Source organism: Typopeltis vanoorti, chromosome 22, assembly GCF_054136105.1.
Source record: "Typopeltis vanoorti isolate ZY-2024b chromosome 22, IOZ_Tvanoo_1.0, whole genome shotgun sequence".
Lineage (NCBI taxonomy): Eukaryota > Metazoa > Arthropoda > Arachnida > Uropygi > Thelyphonidae > Typopeltis > Typopeltis vanoorti.
In genome coordinates, this window is record NC_143570.1 from 25,735,734 (window position 1) to 25,762,368 (window position 26,635).

Sequence of the window (26,635 nt, forward strand, 5' to 3'; positions counted from 1 at the left end):
TTCTGATATTGTCTTAGTCACTCTTCTCTGCACCTCCCCTGCAATGTTTCCATGTCACATTGAAAACCAGGTGACCAAATCTGAGTGCAGTAGTCTTAAGGTGTGATCTGACCAGTGCTTTATACAATGGCACAACCACTTCCTTATCCCTACATGTTAAAGTACTTCTTATCATAGTGGCACTACGATGTGCAATCTTTGCAACACTTGCAGTATGCCCTCTAAACTTCACTCTCCTCTCAACCATCATTAATGGTTATAGAGTTTATCTGTTGTTTGTCTCCTAGGAAGTTGTCTGTATTGCTATCCCTTATGTCAAGGGTGTTTCTGACAGAATTGCCAAACTATATAGATCTGTTAGATTCAGCTCAATATTTTGCCCATTCAACAAAGTTTCTCCCTTTCTGGGCTCTGTTAAGGATAAAATTCACCTCTAGCTTGCATACTTTTGATACATGCATATCAGATTTCCAATAATTGTGGGTTATGTTACTTCAATGAAACTGACAGGTCTGTAGCTATTCATTGTGATAAACATCTTGACTACATTAGATTCCACAAGCCTGAATAATCTGGACTTGCAGAACATGCCATCTCCAAACATTGGATCCTTTGGAAGAAGACTTCACAAAAGCTGCGAGTCTTATTCATTTGTTCCATTCTGAATAGAAAATGGATTGATGTTATTCCCCCATATTGGAAATTGTTCTTCTTCATACATTCTGCCATAGTCAAGTTTTTATCTGGTTTTAAAAATGTTATCTAAAGTACTTATAGGTCTTAACCACATTTTTTTAAACAAAATAAAAACTGATGACTGTAACAGGATGTATGTGTAACTTGCATGTTCTCATTGTTGAATATTCATTTTATCACTTGTTCTTGTTTAATTTGAATTTTATACTGAAAATGTACCTGCTGCTTGGCTGAAAATTTTCTGGAAATAAAATTCTCATGTAAGTTACTCTATTGTTACTTATTGTTTAATCATAAATAAATCTTCTATAATATATCTGGGGTGCTTCAGGGTCAAAGCTGTATAACTGAGAGGAGACCTCCACATAGCCTTTAAAGGAATGCGGAGAACCGACCAGGGCTTCTGACCTAATGTCCAATCCTCACCTTATCGTGGTGCACCCTGTTGGGTATCTACTCGGATACTGAACGAACGAGGATGAGCTGAAAATTTCAGATTTAGCCGACCAAATTGTATTCTTATTGGTTAAACCAAAATAAAAAATGATGGCACAGCATGACAAAATTTCATGCCGGCTGGGGCACCGCCTAGTTAAACAAGGCCCCCGTTGTTTTCGCCAGGGAACCAGGGCGAAAGCGAAAAGTCAGTTACCGGAACAAATCTGAAAACACACCCCAACTCAACATCACCCGAGTTAAAGATCAGTACTATCAACATAAGAAGCCTGAATGGCAAAGAAATGGAGCTAGCTGAGGAATTAGATAAGTACCAGATCGACATAATATCAGTGATTGAAACAAAAAAGACAAAAACTGGTGAGATCTTTCTGAGCAATAAATACAAAATGTTATATCCAGGCAATGACAATCAAGGAAAAGAAGGAGTAGCCATAGTATTCAACACAAAATACCAGGCTAATCTTCTTGAATGGCAGTCAGTCTCAAGTAGAGTAATGTGGGCAAATATGAGAATGGGGAACTGGACAATGAGACTTATTTGTGCCTATGGTCCCACAGAAGGTTCTACTACGGTAGAAGTGGAGGAATTTTTTGATGCTTTAGAAAAAGCAACTGACACAATGAAAAAGGAAAAGTTGGTCCTTGTTGGAGATCTAAATAGCAGAGTAGGAAATGATTGTGAGACATACAACAATATTTTGGGAAAATTTGGAGAAAACAGCAAAGCTAATAATAATGGCAAATATCTGTTGGATTTCTGCTCAGCACATGGATTAGTTATTACCAACACCATGTTCCAACATAAAAATGTGCACAAATTCGCATGGAGAGAAGAGGCAAGGAATAAGTAAAGTCTCATTGACTATGTTATTGTTGATAGTGATGTTTTCTCCCTGGTGCAGGACACCAGAGTGTACAGAGGATTTGAAATTGGAAGGGATCACTATTTAGTCTTGAGCAGGATAAAATTGAATTTCATATTGAAAAGAATAACATGTAAGAAAGATTTAAAGCGGATAAAAGTTGAGCAGCTCTCAGATGTGAACTGTAGACTAAAATACACAAAGATTATTGAAGAAAACACAAAAGAGTTTGAGAACAGGAATCAAACCTTGGAGATTCAGTGGCAAGCCTTGAAGAAAGCCCTGATTGATTCAGCTAGAGAGGCATGTGGTGAAGTTGTCTGCAAGGATAGAAAAATTAGAACTCCATGATGGACACAGGAAGTTAAAGAGGCAGTGAAGGAAAAGAAGAAAGTTCCTTGCAAATAAGTCAGCTTGTGCTCTTAGAGAATACAGAGACAAATGCAAGAATGCTAAACGCTGTGTAAAACTAGCTAAACAAAAGTCAATGGAGGACTTTGGCAGGAATATAGAAAATAAATATCAAGAAGGTGGCAAAATATTCTGGAGGTTGTTGAAGAAGCTTAGGAATGGAGGAAAGAGTGCTGTAAAAGGAGTTAGAGATGATAAAGGTGACATGAAAACAGGAGAAAAAGATATCCTTGAAGTATGGAGTAATTACTTTGAAAAACTGCTAAATGAAACAAGCAGTGATAATAGCACAGTGGTAAAAAACACTGACCAGGCATGCAGTCAGGAATACATATCCATACTTGAAGTAGAAAAAGCATCAAAGGCTTGAAATGTGGAAAGGCAGCAGGAGTAGATGATATTCGACCAGAAATGCTGACGTATGGTGGTATAAGAGTCTTACAGTGGCTGCGCTGCATAGTTCAGAAAGCCTGGACAAAGGGACGAATACCAGATGATTGGAGTACAGCTCTCATAGTACCCATATATAAAAAGGGAAATAAAACTGAAGGTGAGAATTACAGAGGTATTTCCCTACTGAGTGTTTCTGGCAAGATCTATGCAAGTATACTTGAGAAACAATTGAGAAGAATTGTGGAAGAAAAGCTTGGTGAAGAACAAGCTGGATTCAGGATAGAGGCTGTCAGGATCAGATCTTCACTTTACAACAAATAGTCGAGAAAGCATGGGAATATAACAAAGATCTGTATTCTAGTTTTGTCAATTTTGGAAAGGCATATGACAACCTCTTAAACGATTTAACGATGACTTCTAAGGCTGGAACAGGCCAAGCTAGGCCTAAATCCTTGATACGCATGATGATGATGATGATATGACAAGGTGCCAAGAGAGAAGGTATTCAATACACTACATTTATATGGTGTCGATGGGGCATTATATCAAGCAATACTTAGTCTTTATTTGAGTTGCAAGTCAGCAGTTAGAATTGAAGGAAGTACAGAAAGATGGTTTAATGTTAAATTTGGTGTGAGACAAGGATGTACATTATCCCCTCTGTTATTCATTATCTATATGGATCACATTATGAAGGAAAGTGGTATTAAACATGATATCAAAATTGAAGATGTTAATGTCAGCTTTTTGCTTTATGCAGACGATGTTATACTTCTAAATAAATCCGCTACAAGTTTGCAAGATTCCCCGACTAAATTGAATAACTGTTGTAATAGATATGGTATGAAGGTCAGCAATAAAAAGACAAAGACAATGAAAATAGGCAGAATCGTTGAAAATGTCAACCGTGTTGTGAATGGAGAACCTGTGGAACAAGTAAAACATTTCAGCTACTTAGGCATCATTATTGAAGATGGTAAATTAAATATAGAAATAGACAACAGAATCAGCAAAGCTGGTATGGTGGGAAGTTAATTGAATAAATTCATGTGGAATAAGAGAGAAATTAGTTGGAACACTAAATTCGCTGTATACAAGACAGTGTTCAAACCAGTTTTAACTTATGGATCTGAGAGCTGGGTCAGAAGTAAAACACATGACCAAAGACTAGAGACCGCAGATATGAGAGTCCTAAGAAAGATTATAGGCGTGAACAGATGGCATCAATGGCAATATCATATTAAAAACCAGGATAGTAGGAAAGAACTTAATATTGTTAGCATCCAGGAATGCGTTAGCAGAGCTAATCTCAGGTGGTATGGTCACTTAAACAGAATGGACGAAGAAAGATTAGCAAAACAAGTGTTCTCTGCCAGGTTGGCAGCAAAACGACCAAGATATATTTGGATTGATATGGTACAAAGCCTTAGACGATAGAAATATAAGATCTGATAATGTTGGAGTCTTGACAAGTAACAGACTGATTTGGGGGAAAATTGTAGATAGGAAGTTAGTAATGATGTAATTTTTTTCGTGTAGTACTATCTTATCCTGTACACCCCCCTTGAGGGTACATGCAGGAATTTGATGATGATGATAATATTTCTGTGATAGTCTTTAACCAAATTAAATAATTGCTGTAACAAATCTGATATGAAAATTGGCAGGAAAATATACATAACTATGAAAATAGAGCAGGAAAACAGAACATAGTCAACCTATAGAATTAAATGCTTTAGCTATTTTGGTAAAATTTTTAGTGAAGATAGGAGATTAAATTGTGCAAATATACTAGAATAAGTAAAGCTGCTGTAAGTAGGAAGTACATTGAAGTATTATATAGAACAAGAGAGAACAATGAGCCCCCCCCTCACTACCACCAGCTAACAAAGCTCTTGATGGTACAAAACAGTTGAATAGTGGAGTGAGATGAAACTAGTGAAAATGAATGAAAATTAAGGGGATGAGTAGATGGTATCATTGGCAGAATCATCTTTAAAATGAAGACATCCGAAAAGAATGTAACATTTCAAGAATATAGACAGGTCACTTAAACAACATAGCAGATGAAAATCTTCTATTTTGGAAGATCAGTAAGTAAGAGATAATATGAGATGATTGAGTTGGCCATCTTATTGTCTGCCTTTTACCTTTTGTACATGGAGTTGTTTACTGTATGTAATGGTGAAGGTGTTCTCTCTTCAAATTCTGCAAGTATTCCTCAGGGCTCAGTTATTTCATCCACAATTTTCCTCATATGCATAAACAACTTTTTTTCACTGACCTCAAATCCTCTCCACAGATTTTCTGATGATAGCACTTTCCATTCCTCCTACTCATATGACAAACTCTGCAGTGCTTAAACATCTCACACTGCAAAGTCATCTCCACTCAGTATCCTTCACTGGGGTAATAACATCTTAATCACCTTCAGGGCTTCTGAAACACATAATATTGTCATTTTTCTCACAGAAAAAAAATAAAATAAAAATAAATAAACCTACGTTTCTTCTTGCCTTAATTTTGATAATGCTCAGCTTAACAGTCAATACCAGGTCTTTCTATTCTCAGACTACTGATGCCTTTCAATAGCCTTTCTTGGCACCCTTCTTTGCACAAGGCATTATTATTTGTCTAGCTCCTCCATAGTGCAATTGGAAGAACAACGGGACATTGCACCTTTGATTGGAAAAGACCTGGGTTTGATTCATGTCATGATGAGAGGAATCTTTATATGGGCTTCTTCAATTAAGGGCAAGTTAGCCAATCTCACATGAGGTAGCAGAGTTTTTTCCTTCCAGAAACTGGTCTTTCATTCCGCATACAGGCAAATCGACTATGAGAATACGTGTAGTTTAGTCAAAAAATACTTTTGTTGGTGGTGGTGTTGAATAGATTATACCGTATGTTGTGGTTGGAGGATTAAGTAGGGAGATAGACAATGAGTTGTATGTAGTGGAGTAATGTGCCCTCTCACAATGAAGCCTTGGACTTCCTGAAGGTATCACATAATAATAATAGCTACTAACTCTGTGATAGCCACATTACCATCATTTTTCATTCAGAATATATTAAAAAAAAATCATGGTGGCCAAATTCACTTGACTGTGATTTTTTTCTTTTTTTCCCCTTCCCCTAGACAAGTGAAATTAGATAATGTTTGTTAGTGACAAAGTATATATTAAACATAAATTGGATACTGAACATATTTTTTCACCCACCAAATTTTGTTTCCAGTTAGAAAGAATAAATCTTCAGTTTTTCTGTCTGGTCTCATGCAGTATAGCAAGATAAGCTGTATGGATGGAACCAAAGTGAAAAATGTGGCAACGTGTTGCTCATGACATTCTAAGAGGTTAGAATAGAGTACATAGAGTACATTACAATTAGATCTGCAGTAGTCATCTGTAAATTATGTTATCATTAGTACACAAAGCTCCACAAAAGTGGTCAAGCTAAGAAAGTAAATTTTACTCATTCTTGAAAAGAACTAAAGTCAGTAAGAAAATAGACATAAAAAATTATAATAAAAGAAAAAAAATGTAGGCATAAATGATTGTGAGAAGTTGTTGCAGGCCACATTTTCTAATTTGGGTGTGGGGGAGGAATAAGTTGCACATTTGAATTTAAAGCCAGTTATGGGTGGTTTATTCATAAAAACAGAACTGGGATCAAGTCAGCACAAGGTGTGGAGAGGCAGCAAAAGCAGATAAAGCTATAGTTAGCACATTTGTATGAAATATTGAACTTGTTCAAGGTTATTCACCTTCCCGAATATTCATCTTTGAAAAAACTGTTGGGGGGGGGATGCACAAAAAGAATGAGAAGACACTGCCAGGACACAAGGAATCTAACATTGATGTATCCCAAAGCATTCAGTCAATGCTTCAGGATACTTTTGAATGAAGCCACTCCTTTCATTCTGAGAACCTGAGCACTAAAGAATGTGATTAAGTTTAGATTCCCAGTGATTTTTAAAAATGGTAATTAAAAGGTATGATTGACCTGTGAAAATTTTTAAGAGTATTTGTAAATTATCTTATATCAGCAGTAGGAGTGATATCTTCAGACTAAGAACTGGGTAAAGAGGGCTCTCTCTTGATCAGTAATGCGACACTGAAAGATGTGAAGTTTGTCTAGTCTCATTCCAAAGAGCTTTTTGAAGAAGAAATCCTTGACATCAACAAAGAAGATTTGTTCATTAAGCTCATGGACTTTGTCATTAATCTTCATATGAACCTGACTATAATAGAGCACTCAAGATTGTTTTGGAATTAATTCTCATATTGAGCCATATATGTTTATCTTGAATAAGATGTCGAAACTGAAACAGATCAAAATTTATCTTTTCTTTAAGAAGAATGTAACCCAATCCTCCCACTGCAGAAGAATGTTAAGAATCTGTCCCTTCCAAACCAGGAACCTGATTTTTTTTTTGAATTTTGAATTTTTAACTGTTTGCCATATACTGATGACAACATCAGAAGAGTGGGAAAAGTTCCCTCTCTTTTCTCTCCAAAATAGACAGAACAACTCTGAACCCTAAGCAACTGCAAAAATGGCTGAAGAACTACATCTAATAATACTAATTTCTCTTATAGGGAACATTGTTCATCAAGTTAATATGCTGCGATTTCATAGATAAGATTGTCATTTCATTTATTTGTATAAATTTCTTTTCTTAATTAAAATGTAGTGGATGGTTGCGATTTTTTTGAACAGGTCTCTCAAGAAAGGCATTTTTCATTTAAATTTTTAGTTAAATAAAAAAAAAATTTTTTTTTTTTTAAATTAAGATGTAATTTACAGTGATGTTTATATTATTCTTATTATTAACACCAGACCTCCATGAAGTTAAAAGACTCATCGTGGGAGGTACACACACTGTTACACACAAAATCCATCAAACCGTGCTTTAGACTCATTCACATTCTGCATTCACTACGATATCAGACAATGCATTCCATTCACCAACCACCTGCTCCTTATCACCTTCTCACATCCTCCTTATACAGCTTCCAGAGATGTCCCCCTTGTTCTTCCCCCCCCCTTCCATTCTATGAAACAATTCTTCCACATTAACCCAGTAACCACTCTTTGCCAACTTAAATGTCTTAATCATATCCCCTCTTTTCCTCCAATTCGCAAGGCTTTGCAAACTGCATTCCCTCAACTGTCTTCATATCCCACATCCCAAAACCTTAGTCAGTCTTCTCTGAAAGGATTCATCATCACCATGAAAACCAGGGGACCAAATCTGTGCACAATAATCCATACAGTCTTATACAATGGAACCAGAATATCTTTATTTCTGCATGTTAAGGTCCTCCACATCAGCGGTGCACCCAGAGGGGGGGGGGGCTCCAAAGAAAAAGAAAAAACACTAGAAAATTTTCCAAAAATCTTTTCCTAATTAAAATTCCTTTTTTTTTATTTTTGTTGTGTCGTGTTTTCTGTTTCTATGCTACTTATGAATTGGTGATCATTGCAGATGCTCAGTCATAGGTCGTATGCGATGCGTAGTGTGTATTCTCCATCGTCTACTCAACTCCCCCCCCCCCAAAAAAAGTTAAATCCTGAGTGCGCTACTGCTCCACATCATTGCCATAATCTGATGTGATGTGATGACTTCACAACTTGTGCAATGTGATTTCTGAACTTCAGATCCCTGTCCACTCCTGCCACTGCTTCAAGGTCTCTTGTCTCACCTTCCTTCAAAATTTCCCCACCAAGTGTATACTTTGCATTGCATTGTTGCTTACAAAATTTCAGAACCTTACACTTCGCAACATTAAACAAACAGTTTCACACTGTTTCCCATTCATGCAATCTGTTCAACTCTTCCTGTAAGGCCACATCTGTTTGATTCCTAATCACTTTCCTTCAGTTTTGCATCATTTGCAAATAGTTTTATCACCAGTTAAACCCAATCTCAATATCAATCCCAATATCATTAATATACAAATATATAAAAAAATACAAATATACAAATTACATAATTTGTAAATTATGTAATTTGTATATTGTATAATTATGTAATATGGTCCCAAAACAGATCTTTGTGGCACACCATTAGTGACTTTCCTCTTCTGGGATACTACATCCCCATACACAACTTGCTGATACCTCTCTGAAAGCTAGTTGCCTATCCAACCCACTAATTTATCATCCAATCCTATCTGTTCCAGTTTAGTTACCAACTTGTGGTATGGCAGTCTATCAAAAATCTTTGTAAAATCTAAGTATATCACTTATGCATCTCTCCTGTCCAATATATTCCTCACCCTCTTATAGTGCATAAGCAAGTTGGTAAGACACCGCTCCCTTTAACAAACCCATTCTGACAAGCTCAGAGAATATTATTATCAACCCACTTTTGTATCCTAGCTCTCACCAACCTCTTCAATACCTTAAGTACAAACTCCAGATATATAAATCAGCCTATATTTGTAGCCTTATCATCACCTTTGTGATATGGAAAATTTTCTCTTCCTTGCATTCTTTTGGAACTTGAGCTATTTTAAGTTTGTTAGGCCAAGGCTGATGCTAACTCCCTGAAACATTCCCTTAAGGCACGTGATGATATGTCATCAAGTCTTATTGCCTTATTAAATGTAGCTTATTTAATGCCTCATATTTCTCTTGCTCACTCACCAATATTCTCTCATTTCATTCTCTGTGCTTGAGCTTCTGATTGCACACTGAGGATGAAACACCTTGATGAACTGCTTACTGTGAATACCTTGATTATGTTACCTGTAGCAGTTACCTATATACCATTTTCATCCATTAACATAATCTTGCTATGGTCATTCTTCTTTCTGCTTGCCACATATCTGAAAAACTCTTTAGGTGTTTCTTGGCCTGATTGTTAATTTCTGCTCATGCTTTTCTTTATGCTCTTTGTGCAACTGATTATTATTGTTACTCATTTTGTTTTGGACTGCCTCCAAGGCTCCTTCTTCCAGATTTCATGCTTAATCCCCTCATTCATCAATTTGACACCTACCTTATTTAGCCTTTTGACTTTTGGAATAATTCTCACACTGATGCTGTTAAGTATCTCTTTTTCAGTTCCGAAGCATCATTTATTTCTTTCCTGCTTACATTTAGATCCAATGTTGTAGCTCCAAACTGTTTCCTAAGCTTCACATAATCATTGTCTTTGTAGTTCCATATGTATCCTTTCCTCACAGAAGTCTTCATGTGGCTAGCCACAACTCAGGTGATCATTTCATGATCACTCACACCAACTGGAAGTAATTCCACAACTGCACTCACATCCTCTGATGAAATGATCAAATTTAAAACTCGATCCTTGTGTGCTCTTTTTTTTACATACTGCCTAAGATAATTTCTTGTTGCTCAAGAAATGCATTTTCCTTATTCCCAAATGCTGTCTTTTCATTCTAATTTATATTGCCATAATTAAAATCACTCATAATAATCACCTTTCTCTTGTTCACTAACTAAGTTGCTTATACATTTCTTCATCACCACCCTCTACATTCTCTGGCCTATAGTAACATCCAACCAAATGTCTTCCTGTCAATCTCCACTTCGCATCACACTGCCTTCCTCAAATCCTTTGCCAATATTTCCCTCTTTCATGTCTACCTTATGGACATAATTCCCCTGTTGTCATCAGTAGCAGACTCCCTTCCCTTCTTGTCCTTTCTGTCCTTGCTTAAAATACTGTATCCTTGCATTTCTATTCCTATCAGGATATCATTCTCATTCAACCATGTTTCATTTATTCCAACAATTTTTGGGGCAAATAAACTCAATCAGTAAATCAGCTTCATGTCCTTTATTTCTGATGCTCCTGGCATTTGTAAATAAACATAGCAATTCACTTTCAGGTCTATAACCAGTCCTACCCAAGCCACCTGTTGTGATGTCCTCACTACATCTTTGCCTATTCACCTTTATCACTACTTACTCCCATATCTCCTCAGTCTCAACTATTTCCCCCCCCTCACATCCCGATCCCTTTCATTTCTGTGCTGATCATTTTGATACACACATTTGTTACATTCACTACAACATCCGTTATCCCTATGCCATGTCTTCCTATCTGCCTCAACTCCCCACTTCTATTTCCCTCTTGCATTCCTGTTCTCTCTCTCTCTCTCTCCATCTCTCACACTACTACTATTTCCATTACCGAGCATTTCAGTCTCATCCGTTCCACTCTCCTGATTTTTCACTTCACCTCTTACTTCCTTCTAACAAGAGTTTCTCTGATTCATTCACTCCAAAGCCACATCTACAAACTTCACTATCTTCTCACACAGCTTTGCCACATACCATTCATGATTCTTGTTTTCAGTCTCAACTCTTCATTGTCATACCTTGTCAAAATACTGATAGCCTTTCCCACTATACTGTTATCTTTCACTCTCCTTAATAACTCCTGATATCCATCCTTAATTTTATTTTAACATACCTATTTTCTTTAAAAGGAAAAGTCACAAAGCACTTATATATATTCTTTATTAGAAAAATATCTGTATACTGTATCATTATAACAGTAATACAAACTAACATTTATATAATTTTATTGGGTAGGAGTGATTCCATTGCTTGTCGATCATGAAATTCTCTTACTGCAACATTTTGTCCCAGTTAATCATGGTAAGAGGACATCCTCAGTACTGAAATAAATGTTATTCAGTAGTGATCATCCAGTTCAATGAATACAGCATTTGTTCTAAAGTAACTGAAGAATGATGATCAGGTTAGTGTTCATCATCATTCTTCAGTTATTTAATGTGCATAATAGAGCTCTGAACTAACATTTATCCTATAAACTTGATTGGGGGAGGTACAGCATGAAATTGAAAACACAAACCATAGGATCCAATGGGAAAACACAACAAGCAGAATTTGCATAAATAGGAAATGTTCTCGAAGATAATAAAGAGAAATGTGATGAGCAGCTCATCACATTTCTCTTTATTGCATGAGAGGGCCAAGCAGGCCAAAGGAAATCCAAGAGAACTCTTTCTTATGTCATGAATAAAAAGAATGATTAAAAATAATTAGGATAACTTTTAATGAGTGTAGATCATAGGATGGTGACTACAACAAAGGAAATAGTTGAATTACTGAGAGATCACTTTATAAGAGTGTCTCATGCAGTGGGTGATATAATGGAAATGGGTACAAGAATAGATAGGTGAATGGAAGGTGTGTAAGATATCTGGATGTGCATTATCAGAAAGTATGAGAAAATTGGCATGATCCCAAAGAAGTGGAAAGAAGACAAACTCCGAGACCAATAGTACTTTATATTTCTTACCATTATCTCACTAATGTGATAGTTAAAAGTATTGAACGTCCACATCATGATGTTGCTGGACTGTTCTGTCAAATGCTTTGTAGTCTGTTACATAAATTGAAGCAAATAGGAATGGATTTGAAGCTGGTGACATGCATATATTATGTGAGTATATAATACACACACATATATATAATTATGGCAGTATTGGAGCTTATTAAAGAAAAGTAAGTGATAAATGGTGTGCCATGGACTGCTGCTGTTTAATTTATATATATATTAATGATATTAGGGACATTTGAAGCAAAGGGGGGGGGGAATATCCATTTGTTTGCTGATGGTGCTAAACAGATTTGAAACTGGCATTGTAAGAAAAGGATAATGGTCGTCAATAAAGTGTGACAAAGTGCATGGTTATGCATTTTAAACTGAAAACTTCATATATGTTGTATATTACTTTGAATATGGAGATTTGGATGTGATATAAGTGCAGAGAGTATTAACTTTCCTATCAGTGCATTAGTATCAGGTTTTAATCTAGCCAAGTATTACTTGGCCATGACAAGAGCCATAGAGAAATACATTAGAATAAAGATAAAAGTGGGCAGAGTTGAAGTTTAGGTGATAGGTTGTAAAGTGGACAACTAGCACAAAAGATCACTTGAATGTTTAAAAATGCACTGATGAGTAAGAATAAGGAATTTATTTTTCTTTATAAAGTTTTGATATAATCACATTTGGACTACTGTGCAGTACAGTTGGTGATCTGGATTTTAATGAGATTGAGGTAATTGTTGATAGAACCAAGATGATGATAAGATTGAAGGTTTTGAGGTTGCAAAATCTGGTTGATAGGTGGAAAAAAAAAAAAAGATATAGAGGAAACATGTTACCAGTTGGATTTTAAAAGATAGATGCAGAAGAAAGTTTTCTACATGTGAAAATTCAATATTATTCAAACCTGGAATTGTGAGTTAAGCGTATGGTTAATAAGAAGATGCAAGGGCTAGATTTTATTTTATTTTTTATTTTTTTGCCTTGAAGAGTAAAAAAACTGGAATTAATTGCTAGAGGAAGTTGTGTACTGAGTGGAGGAAACTCAATAATTAAAAGTTAACTTACTGATTGATTAATATCACACATTTCAAACAGTAAGGTTATTTTCTCACTAAGAATGGATAGTAATATACATAAAGTATTAATTATTGTGTTCTTTTTCTAGATTGTAGTTCCCCCTCTACCAGGTAAAGCATGGAAAAGGCAGCTTCCTTTTAGAGGAGATGATGGAATTTTTGATGAAGATTTCATAGAAGAAAGGAGGAAGGGATTAGAACTTTTTGTTAATAAGTAAGATATTCTTTGTAATTAAGCTAGCTATGATTATAAATTACATACATAAAAAAGTAAATTTTATTAGTATGTCTTTTAATACTAATCAGAATAAACTTGAATAAAAATAAATATTGCAATTGCATCATTTAGAAATTGGAGTAGTTGCACTATTTAAACAGAAAGTCACAGCAGTTGAACAAATGATGTACAATTAGTAATTCTAAAAGAAAAGTATTATATATATTCCATTGAAATGAAAAGACAAGATATAAAACAATTACTGTAAATAAAAATATACTGTTTATGTAAATCTTTATATTAACCACTTAACAATTGGTTGGAATAACTAAATATACCAAATGTAGTTTCTTTATCTTAATTATCAGTTAGTTATACAGCCTGAAAACAACTGATTATTTTTCCTTCGACATAGCTTTGATTTCTCTGAAAAACACACACAATGATTTGTCATGTGCCTGCTCAATATGTAAAAAAAAAACATGAAATTATGTCCTATTCCATGGGCAGGTATGACACAATACAGTTTGTTGTCAAATATACAAATAATATTAAAGAAAAAAATCAAATAATTTGAAAACAAGACAAGAACCAAACCATGTGTGTTAAGCTTAAGCTGAGGAAAACTCGTGTTAAAGGTTTAATGGAGTGAAACAGAATTAGGAAAGTATTAAAAATAGTATTTAATTCTTCCAATATTTTGTTTCAGTTACAGACATCATCGGGGAGTACAATTATGGGACTTGTATTAGCTTTTCCCATATTTTGGGAAGTTTTATGCAAGCATATTTATTCAAATTAGGCTGATTTTAAGAGCAGCAGAATATTCTAAAACAGTATTTTTCTTCTAAATTTACAGTGATGAAGCATGAAAGTCGTTTTCCAATTGATTCTGTGAGCTTGTATCCATGTGGCAGTTTTCTGCTGCATGAACAGATCACAGCTACTTGTTACAGTCTGAGCTCTTTGCAATTCTCAACATGAAAAACTGTATACTATTCTCTTTTAATTCTAGTGTTTAGGCTTATACACTGATTCTCCAGCATCATATATTGTTACTGAAGTGTGCCTGCGTGTATATCTAATCCCATTCCCATTCATGTGTCATCTCCTATCTAGGAGATTGACTACAATGATGTGACTGATAGTTAACTATGGGCATTATGATAAGTGGTGAGGACCCTATCTTTTCCACATATTGTCATAAGTATTCATGGCTGTAAATCCATCTGTGTTCACGGGGCCAGTTTGCCTGTTCTGGGGAACAAAAAAACCCTGAGTTTCTGGCTGAAAAAGAAATCCCTATCTCCATATGAGACTGGCTAAATGACCTTTAGTCGAAAGAGACCAGATAAAGGTTCCTCACATCATGGACGGGAATCGAACCCAGGTCTTTCCGACCAAAGAGCTTCGTCTGTGCTGAATGAGCTAATCCCTGAAGATGCCGATTTAACGTTGGAAAAATATAGGAAGTAATAATTAAATATTTTTAGTTATCAAGTCTACATTGTTAATTTCCTTAAACAGTATACGATATTCCCTTTATTATTTCAGAAGACAAAGCTCAAAAAGAATTCTTGAAAAATAAGCATATCAATAAGTACAACAGACTTCTGAATTCTAAACCCATTCCTCAAGTTCAGCCTCTTCATACAGTAGTTAACTTGTCATCAGAAAGACACTTAACAAAACTGCAGTTAGCATCCTAAGTCTCAACCATAATTTTGCCATTGCACCTCAACAAGCACTGGCACTAGATTTAATGTTCAACATCGAATATGGTAATCCATAATTTAACTCCTGAGAATAACTAACAACATTAGGCTTGGCATCACCAGTTCACTTTTTAGATCTTTGTCTCCTAAAAGAAATCTATCTTCCTACCAGCTCAGTGCCCTCAATAAACTATGTAAAGATAACAGCATAGCCATCACTAGGTCTGACAAGGGAGGTGCTAATGTTATCCTCAATGCCAGTGAATATGAAAATAGATATCATTCTTAGAGACCACTTTACCTACAGACCTTTAGATCATGATCCCACAAAATTGCAAATCAAGAAATTAAAAAGTCTAGTCAAAAAAGTTTCTTCTTGGTCTCCTGCCATCACAAAAAAAAAAACACTTAAACTCTTCTGTTGCCATTCTCCCTGAATATATATATATACCTAAAATTCATACACTTAATTCCACCCTACCTATAGTAGATACTACTGATTCTCCCTGGTATAAATTATCCAAGCAGTTAGGGAAATCTCTTGTCTGCCTTCGCTGATCATACCACATATACATAAAAAAAACTTCCCATTTTAAAAAGTTCTGTTGGAAATCTAATTATTAATGATACTGATATCCTAGTGAGCTTTGACATCACCTCATTATTCACTTACATTCCCTTAAACATCTTATTGCTTTTTAAAAAAAAAGTCTTTCCTCTTGCTATCACAGACTTTTTTCTTTTTTTTTTTTTTTTTGCTATCCATTCCAGTTATTTCTCTTGGAAGAACAAAATTAATGAAAAAATAGAGGGTACGGTACCTCTATGGAGTCTGCCCATTCACCCCCTCCCCCCTGCCAATTTTTTTATGGAAGATTTTGAAAAACAAGCTCTTGACACCCAGCCTCTCTCAAACCTTCTATCTGGTTAAGATATGTAGATGTGTTTTCTATTTGTTCTCATTGCCCAGTCACATTAGACACTTTTCTCTGTCACCTCAGTAGTCTTCACCATAGAATCCAATTTACGATGGATTCCATGGTGAAAGGAAACTAAACTAATTCTAAACTTAAAGGAAACTAATAATAGTCTACACACCTTGGTCACCTGCCTACCTAGGGAAACCTGTCCTTTTTAGTATATAGGAAACCCACTCACACAGGCAGGTACATTCACAAACTTTCCCATCTTCCCTCCTCTTAACGATATGGTGTCATAAAATCACTAACTCATACAGCCTGTAACTTTTGTTCCAGTGAGACTCCTTTGCTGTAGAACTCAATCATATACACACTTTTTTATTCAATGGCTACAGTTCCAACAGTATCCAAAAAATAATCAATCTTCCCCAAATCCATGATCTTTTCTTCAGAAAGATTTTAGTAGTTGTATACCATTCCTATGTCCGAGACACATCAGAAAAAATAGCCAGAATCTTAAAAGAAATAAAATGTTTGCACTACTTTCAAGCCCCCACTTAAAACTAGGTACCCTTATCCACTCCACTAAAGACAAACTCCTTCCTCTCTCAGTTCCAAGTGTATATATAGTTCCTTATTCCTGCAGGTTAGCCTACTATGAACAGACAGACAGATCAGCTACCATCTGCATGAAAGAATATAAAAAATACATTTGTAGTCATAACTATGGTCAATCTGGCTTTGCTGACCATGCTTTGGATATACTCACAGATTCAACTGGAAAAAAATACATCATGCTGCATCACAGTAAATTTAAAAGGTAAAGATTGTTTTTAGAGTCTGCTTCTGCTGTTGTCAAAAATCAACCTAATTTGAATAAATATGATTGCATAAAACTTCCCAATATGGGAAACACTAATATTTCAAGTGCTTTACTTTAATACTTTTTCAATTTCAATACTTTTTTAATCCCTTTCTAGTCTGTTTCTCTCCATTAAACGTTTAACATGAGTGTCAAGAACCAAACATTAGAGATCTACATATAACAGATATTACATATCTGTTTTATGACATAAACAGATATTAAAAACACATGATCATGCAATAAAGTGGTATCATTAATCTACACCATTCTACCAAAAATCATACTACCTATGCAGATATAAAATAAAAAAACATGCCTTCAAACTCCAGAAAATAATGTTTTTCCTGACTTTGGCTGTAATTATCTTCTGACACCATGGAACACTTTCTTAGAATTTCTGGTAGAAATTAGTGGAATTTCACACCACTCTTCCTTTAAGGGATTAAAATGCTCCACTAATGTTCTTCTGGATTCAAATTGGTACTCTGTGCTGGCTGCTAAAATATTCTAATTATCCTCTGACCCACATTATCGTGTTAGGAGTAAGGGATAGTATCATAAAACTGCCACAACATAAGACATTCAAAATTGCTCAGGACATCAGTATGGGGTCTAAATCTTGTTACGTACACCATGACTAGTGGACCTAATTCATATTGTGTGAAGCAATTTTTTAGCATTCTGGCATTAATGTTGCTACCTCCAAAGTTTATTGTTGACAATCCAAATTGCCACAACATAGTATAGGTTCTAAATCTCATTACATACACTGTGCCCTATGGACCTATTCATATCGCATGAAGCAAGTTTGTAACATTACAGCATTATGTTGCTACCTCCAAACTTTATTGACAATCCAGATAAAATACAATCTCTAGGCATCCTCCCTATCAGACACGACCATCTAGCTTAAAGAAATATGTGACTGTCACTCTGCATATTGGAATTCTGTTGTTTCTTGGTCTAGGCTCTTTGTGCCTTGGCTTCTGTCATTCAACAATGAATATTTGTTGTTAACCGAATTGGTGGGCTGCAGCTCTTCTGTGAAATTTCATGGTATTTAGCTCTTTACGTATTGCAGAAACATTTATGGGATTGCTTGCGACTAATCACCTCCAGACAGAGGTTCTCTAAAGGTGTGATGGCAAAATGTGGTAACCATCCTTCTTAAGAAACAACAGCTGTTGAGTATTTTAGACCTACCTGGTCATATCTTGGATTCATTATTATCTGTGGACTGTCATTTCTTCAGCATGTTGCCAACACTATGCTATGGACTTTTAGATTGCTATGCACTAGTATATCTCCCTTGCCATTGCATAAGGGCGGTAGCAGACTGGAAGTGTCTAATTATAGGCCAGTTTGTGTGTCATCAGTAGTTGTTAAGGTCTTGGAGAAATTAGTTAGGGACCATATACAGCGTTGGACAGATGAGAGTAATGTTATCTGCAAGAATCAACATGGATTTGGTAAGGGGTGCTCTTGCTTTAGTAATATGATTGCCTTTTATGATAAAGTGGCAAGAACAGTTGATGAGGGAAAGGCATGTACTGCCATTTTTTGGGATTGTGCAAAGGCATTTGATAGAGTACCACATGATACCTAAGTTGCAGCACGTGGGTTTAGATGTCGGGTTAGTCAACTGGATTCAGGATTGGCTGTCTGATAGGTATCAGAGAGTTGTGTATGGTGGGGCAATATCAAGGAGGCAGAAGGTTACAAGTGGGGTGGTTCCACAGGGCTCAGTACTGGGACCTATATTGTTTAACCTTTATATCAATGACATTGTCAGTAGATTGCAAGGGGGGAATATTCAGTTGTTTGCAGATGATATAAAGCTGGGCAGGGTTAAAATACTTAAATGATACAATATTGGAATGATGCTGTCCTTGGAAATTGAAGAATAAATAGCAGAGGAGTGAAATTGATATGAAATCATAGTAATTAAGAAATTCTTAAGAAAAAAGATGATGTAGAAGGAATACCATGTGCATAAGGATGATGTTGTCGCTTATGAAAATTATAAGGAACAGGCTAGAAGAATTGCAACTATTGTATAAAAAGGTAAGTGATTGTGACAAGAAACTGGCTCTGCAAGCTAAAAACAATCCTAAAGAATTTTATCATTATGTTGAAAGTAAAAGAAAGAACTGGTTTGAAAGAATAACTACTTAAATGCAGAAGAGATCATTCAAGTAATGAGTGCCCATTTTGCTAAAAGGTGCATTCAACATTGATCTCACTGCTACCTCTTTGCTGTATGAAGTAACTCAGGTGTATGAGGAGGTACTAGGGCTGATGGGATATCAGAATGGATGTTAAAACTGTTCTTCGATCAATCTATATAATTTGAGTCTCAGAACAGGGAAGATTCCACAGGGGTGAAAAGAATTATGATTATTCCATTGCACAAGGGTAGTACTAGACCAATGTGACTGACTAGCAACCTATCAGTATGTATCTCTGGAGTGATGGAGAAAATTTTGGAAAAGTTAGAAGATCATACAGATATGGGTTGAAAGAGAATCTATACTTTGTAATGAACAGCATGGGTTTACTAATTGAAGGTCACATTTCATAATGTCATAGTTGAGATAGACAAAAAGAATAGATATACCATGACACTTTTGGACTTTGTTAAGGCAGTAGTGTAGCTAGCGCTTTTCCGCCCCTCTCAATACACACCAAAAATACTACAAAAAGTCAAACCACGTATAGGGAAATAAATTAAAACACTGTTTATTTTTGAAGTAAAACTTTAATTTCAACATTCTAAAATGTTATTTTTTTTTTGCTTTTCTGTTAGCAAAATCATCGATGACATTGTCGAAGTCTATTTCATAGTAATGTAGGTAATTCTTAATCAGTTTTATTTAGAAAAACTAAAAACTCCTATCACAACTAGCAACACTTACAGCGATTGTGAGGAAAATTCGCTATAGTATTACAATAGTTGGAACTTGGTTCTCAAGACTGTATTTTAGAATTAACTGCAAAAGTTCAAAAATGTTCAAAGTGCTGCCCCCCCCCCCCCAGCTATGCCTCTGTGCTAAGGTATTTGACAGAATACAACATGGAAGCCTGTTCCATAACAGGCTTCCATGTTGGAGGATATGGGATTAGATTATAAACTATTAGTGTGGATAAGAGGATGTCTGGCTGACATATCAAAAAGTTAGTGCATGTACAGGGTATGTGAGTTTGTCAGTGGTGTACTCCAGTTTTTGGACCACTGTTATTCATTCTTTAAAGACATTAATGGCATTGAGAAGGATTTGACATAGATATTTGCTGGCAATGCATAGTCGGGAATGCAGCTGACATGCAGTGCATACAGAATTATTTAAATAAGCTGGAGATGTGGATACATGAAAATGGCTGTCAGTTCATCATTAGTAAATGTAACATTATATGCTTCTCACTGGGTAATGAGATATCCAGTGTCATATATGGTGGGATTATGCTAGCAGTAATTGATCAGGCTAGGGATCTTGGAGTTTTTTTAGATAGGAATTGAAGTTCAAGAGCATATAGCAAAGATTGCAAATACAATTCACAAGATAATTGCAATACTGAAACAAACCTTGACTTGTAAAGAAAAAGAAATCAGTTTTCATCTTTACAAGGCCTTAATATGACCTCACTTATGCACAGGTCTGGTGTCCTGGTTTCTGTGGTGATGCTGATACAGTGGAGAGAGTGCAAGAAGAACTTAAGGGTATGTAACTCATGCATCTTGTACAATGAAAGTCAGTTTACAATATTCACCATTTCTTCTACTAGCTAAGTGCAATGTATAGTTCTGTAGGATTTTGTTTGCTGTCTCAGCCACCCTTTCATATGTCAATATCTTGTTCCTCATTACTTGTCACCTTCCACACTGTTTGCTCTCCTAGCCTGTGGAATGCAATCCAGCACTGCCATCAGTAATTGATCTTCAACAAAGTCCCAGGCATGATAATTTCTCTCCCTTCAATTGATCACACTATAGTAGCTTAAACTCACAGCCCTACCATATAATTGTTAACTTGTCTAACACTTCTCTTGTTAGTAGTTTACCCACTGCAAATTGCCATTCTCTCTCACTCACTTAATCCCTCCCATTATAGGTAATAAACATGTAATACATTAATATCAGAGTAAGTAAGTAAGGTTTTTTTCTTTTTTTGCATACTTTAGAAATCATGCTCTAGAGATTAAACATGAACTTTTTTCATGTCATTTTAGGACTCCAGTAAGTGGGGGTGGTGTCATTTGCTACCTAAAAGCAAACTATCTGTAATAGTCCCTCCTACTTTCAGATTGATTCCATACACCTACAGCATCAAATTCCATTCTCTCTCTCTCTCTCTCTCTCACCTCACACACACAAGAATCATTAATTCCAGCCAACACTGCTAATTTCAACTAACACGTTCTTCTGCACTTTCTCTTCTCTCCATACTTCAATCATTTCTTTTATTGTTTCTTCCTCTTATACATACCTTCAATATCTGTCTTGTCTTAGCATCCTATGGCCAGTTTCATCTCAAAATCCCCTGTCACGATGGGCAGAGACAACAAAAGCAAGAATAATACACAAAGGCATAAAATAAAAAGTTAAAAAGATGGGAAATTATTTTCCAAAAGAAGTCATTTTAACAGAAACAAGTTTTTTTCAAGAGAGGAACAACTTTGAGATTGGAAAGAGTAGAAAGAGAAGCGAAGAATAAAAAGTTGTAGAATGAGAAGAATAGTTGAAACTTAAATAGGAAACAGACACCAGCGGTGCCACTACAGTCGGTCACGTTCAGACAGTCAAAATTGGACTGTTGAGTCTTAGAAAAAAAAGTCTTTTGATCAAATAAACTTCAGTTTGCTCCATCTTTTCTATAGTTAAGTTGGTTGTTTTGAATTTATGGCTGAGGCCATGAGTAATGTGACTGGATTTTTAGAAAGGCAAACAGGACAAAACAGTTTATTAGAATGATAACGAGTAGTCTTTTCATGTGTTTGATGCAGTTTCATTATTGTAAAATGTAGTCAAGGCGAACTCACTTTTTAACCACACATTCAGAAACTGGAACAATGATTTAAAACTTTCTTGTTCCATTGTATAAGGCTTTGATTAGGCCACACATGGACTATTGTGCAAAGATTTGGTCACCTGGTTTTCAAAAGGATGAAGAGATGTTGGAAAGGGTCCAGAGGCAACTGACTAAGGTAGTTTCTGATCTCTGGAATGTTGAATATGAGGAAAGGTTGAGAAGATGCAATTTACAGAGTCTAGTGGATAGGAAGAGGGGTGATATGATAGAGACGTACAAGTTGGTAAAGGGTTGCTATAGGATCAATGTAGAAGAGATTTTTCATAAAATAGTGGGAGATCAGGGGAGAACAAGAGGTCATCCCTGGAAGCTGTATAAGGAGGGTGTGAACAAGGGAGTGAAAAGCAGGTTTGTGAACTTTTTGCAGAGTTGTGAATGATTGGAATGACTTGCCTGAGAGTGTGGTGTCTGCAGAGAATTTGTATGTGTTTAACAAGGTATGATGAGCTGTGTGTGTGTGTGTGTGTGTGTGTGTGTGTGTGTGTATGACGAAGGGACCTCCTAGATGAGTCTTTGATTCCCTGGGGATCTTATTGATTGATCGCATCCATCCCTTTAGAATGAGTGGAGTCCTCTAATGAGAGATTCACAATGAATTTTTTAATGCAGTCAGTTCATCACTCCCTGCTGCATTCCTTAAGGGCAATGTTCATGACTCTAATCCATGTGTGTGTCTTCACAGGGCCATTTTGCCTGTTCTGGGTGATGAAAAACCCGAGTTTCTGGGTGAACCCCCCCCCCCACACACACACCTACATATGAGACCAGCCAACTCACTTCTCTCTCTCTCTCTCTCTTTACTGCATGTTAGAATTAGGGTAATATTAATACTACCTCTCCTATAAGAAGCTGAGAGACTATTAGTATACCATTGTTAGCAGTTGCTATCCTTGAAAAAAAATGACAAAATGCTGCCTTGCATTATATGGAAAGGCTGTTCCATTTTTAATCTGACATAGTGTCTTATGGAGTCATTACTCATTGTGGGAGGCCCTTTCATTCTAGAGATAACATCTATCATATATCTTGAACCTCTCAATGTCACACTCGCTACCTATTATTGTAACAGTGCATTGCACTGACCTCTTCCTAATGCGAAGAATCTACTTCATCCTTGCTCACAACACTCTTTACAGCTTCCAGGAATGGTTTCTTATTCTCCAATCACTCACTGCCCTGCATGTTATCTCCACTGCATGTTGTCCCCACTGTTTAATTTCGCAGGAAGTTTATTTGCAGAGTTCTGTATACAATACACTCTCTGTTGGTCCTTATATTCATATTCCACTGTTCTGATACAATTTTAGTTACCTCAGGATCTTTACCATCATTTCTATATTTTCAGATATTTAGGAGACATAGTTCTGTGCACAGCAGTTGAAGTGCTGCCTTATCAGTGGCATTCATTCAATGGCACATTGCATTTTCATCCCTGATTCTCAACATCCTTAATGTGGTGGTAATCCTCTTAAGTAACTCTCACAATTTTATTATTATGTTAATCCTATAGGTTAGAGGTCTCAGAACCTATAACATGGCAATGCTCTGTGTGTGGGGAGAGGGGGGGGGCACTGACTAGAGAGAGAGAGAGAAGGAAGGAATTTGTTAGTTTGTTCCTTACTGGTGAAAATTCTGGAGCTGTATGCACAATTGGAAGGATATCATCTGGAATGAGACTTATTAGTAACCAGATTATTGAGGATTTTTCTGATATTTTTCTGGCAGAAGATCAGAGGAAGCATGCAGTGAGTTGTTTGTTATAATGGGAGGTGATTTTCCTGGTCAATCTATTACACACAAATTCCTTATCTTCTGTAGCGCGCAAGAAGACCACCAAAAAGTACACTGTATTCCTTCCCTAAAAAGTGCAAAATTTGACAGTTGACTTAGCAACACATTAAACTAATATCATCACCCACTGGCTCACTGAACCAGTCTATTTAAATTATCCTTAAGTGACACCAAATCAGAATTCTCTTCTGTTACTTCTTTGATTTTGCAGTGTTTGCAAACAATTGAATATCTCAATTTTTTTTGCCACCCTTTCAAAATGCAGCTCACTGATACCTATTGAGCTAATCATCTGTGTCCAAGTCACTAATCTGTTATCCATTTTGGTTTCCATCCAGAAGAGCATAATGCTATTAAACTACTTTACATGGTTGTAAATATGAAAAGCGGTGTTAATTTAAGTACATTTGATCTAACTATAATGTCAGAGCAATAACTGTGTTATAATGAGGACTTACTTTTTCTAAACATTGGTGACTGAAAAGATTTCTTTTAGAAATGTTCCAGTTTTGTTTAAAGGAGCTAATTATAATTGGTATGGATAGCTATAGTTTTTCCTTCTCTTGCCATAGTATCTAAAATTTGACACATTGTTTCAACTTGCTTCCCCAATCATCTTGCTCCTTTTCCCATCTGTTTCATTTTAACTTCATTTTTCAGTCACATTAAGCATATTTTTTTTTTATCTTAACATTTCTGTACCTTTATTTAATTTTACTCTTTCCCCCTTCTTTATTTTCTCATTTCTTTTGGGTTTTGTTCATTGTTTCATCATCTCTGTTACAGGTATCAAAAAGCATCAGTGTTTTAGCTAAGATATAGTGCTGAAGTGCTTGTAACTGCTTGGAGTATGACCAGCAGACTGGTTGGTTATATTCTAGGTCATCAGTTTCAAAAACTCTAAAGTCTCTATTATAGACAATTCCAAGCTTGTTAATTAATAAGTAGCTCCTGCTGTTAAGAATTGAATTTAATCCTAAGCTGTTTATCTCTGTAGTATCAACTACCAAAGTTAACTATACCTCTAGAATAATTAGCTGTTGATACAAGCCATTGTATACTAGCTAATTAGTCCTTATGAAGTCACTTTAAAAAAATAATAACACAAACGTTTTATCATTCAAGAAATTAACCAGCTTACTTTAAAATATAAAAAGAAAAGTTTTTTTTTTTTTTTTTTTTTTTTTTTTTTTTTTTTTTTTTTTTCAGGAACAAACAGCTTAGTAGATAAGATGTTTTTGTAAAATGCTTCATATTTACAAAAGTACAAAAGTGTGAAAAGAAATGATTTCTGTTGTCTGTAGGTCTTAAGTTTCATACTTTCATTAGATTTATTTATTTATTTTATTATTTTTTTTAATGGCTGTTATTTTATATATTTTGTTCAGAACCGGCCTGAAGATAGCTTAATATATATGCCTGTGTTACTTTCATTTATAGGGTTGCAGGCCATCCTTTAGCCCAGAATGAACGTTGTCTCCATATGTTCCTACAAGATCCAGTTATAGATCGCAATTATGTCCCAGGAAAGATTCGTAATGCATGAACTCATCAGCTATGTAAAGCTTACCATCAAATTGTTAAATACCAGCAACTGCTTTATAACAAGGATCTGAGGACCTTTTATTCCTTGTTCTCTCTGTGGACCATGTCTTTGATTCCAGTGAATTTTGTAATAAGTTTTTGTGAATGCTAAGTGAATCACGATTGAGATACATTATAAAGAAGAAATGCTCAGCAACAAAAATACAAATGTCATTATAAATCATTGTATATTGTTTTTGCATTTATGGATTTATGATAAAGTTTAGTGTTTGTCATTCTAAAAAGCATTTACAAAACTGAACAGTATTGGACATATACAGAATTCATTTTTCAAGAACTGTTAAGTCTCTGTCAATGCCAACTTCATTTCTCAAAAATTAATGCAAAGCAGTGCAGGTTTTATACATCTAAAGTGTCTTGTCAGATTCCAATTTTGATGATGCATTTACATTGTTGAAGGAAAGAAAAAAAAAACATTGTCTTCAGTGAGATAAAGCCAAAATACAAATATACAAGCAAAGCCAAAGCTAGCATATTTAAAAAAAGAAGAAAAAAACACCTTACTGTACTCTTATTCATATTTTGAAATAAAACACAGTTTTCGATGCACATATATGCATAAAAACATACTTGATTATTGTGATTACTTGTAATGATATTCAAATTTTTTGTAAGATGGGACTAGATCTCTAAATTATAATTCACTCCCACTCTTAATAATTTAAAGTATGTTAAGCTGATTGTGGAGTAACTGGAAAATAGACTTGATTTTTGTATAATGGAATGGGAATTTCAAATTAGGAACTAAATTATGAACTATTGATATCATTTTTTTTCTCTTAAAAAACTGAATAGTAAAAATAATTATCCTTAAAGTAAAAATTTAATTTATCATATACTGTTTTTCATCAGGAACATCAAAGATTTTAATTTAAATTAACATAAGATTAAATCAACCTAAACTACAGTTAATCTAATATGTAAAATGTATAAATTTTGGCAGGTGATTTCCAAATTTTTGAACTATTGTTATACAAGCTTTGCCGATTTTAGTAACGAACAATGAAATTTCAGCTTTGTTAATAAATTCTTGAAAAAATTCAATTTCTGTAAGCTTCAAATTAATGCAATATAGTTCATCATGATACCCCATCAATGAATAGAACAAAGTTCTATCTATTGGTGAGGAAGAGTGCAACAAAAATTCATAAATTTGCTCTACTAATTGCAGTTCAAACATTAATTAAAATTAGAACT

The 26,635-nt window shown here is 35.3% G+C and overlaps 1 protein-coding gene across 1 annotated transcript in view; it reads left to right on the forward strand.

Annotated features, from left to right (window-relative positions):
- The window catches only part of LOC150094250 (sorting nexin-12-like), a 60,626-nt gene extending 34,620 nt beyond the window's left edge, over positions 1 to 26,006 (forward strand). Inside the window, exons 3-4 of the mRNA XM_090412083.1 lie at positions 13,328 to 13,452; positions 25,274 to 26,006. Of these exons, the coding sequence (XP_090268209.1) occupies positions 13,328 to 13,452; positions 25,274 to 25,379 (231 nt within the window). The 3' untranslated portion in view covers positions 25,380 to 26,006. The remainder of the gene's footprint in view (positions 1 to 13,327; positions 13,453 to 25,273) is intronic.
- The last annotated feature ends 629 nt before the right edge of the window (positions 26,007 to 26,635 follow it).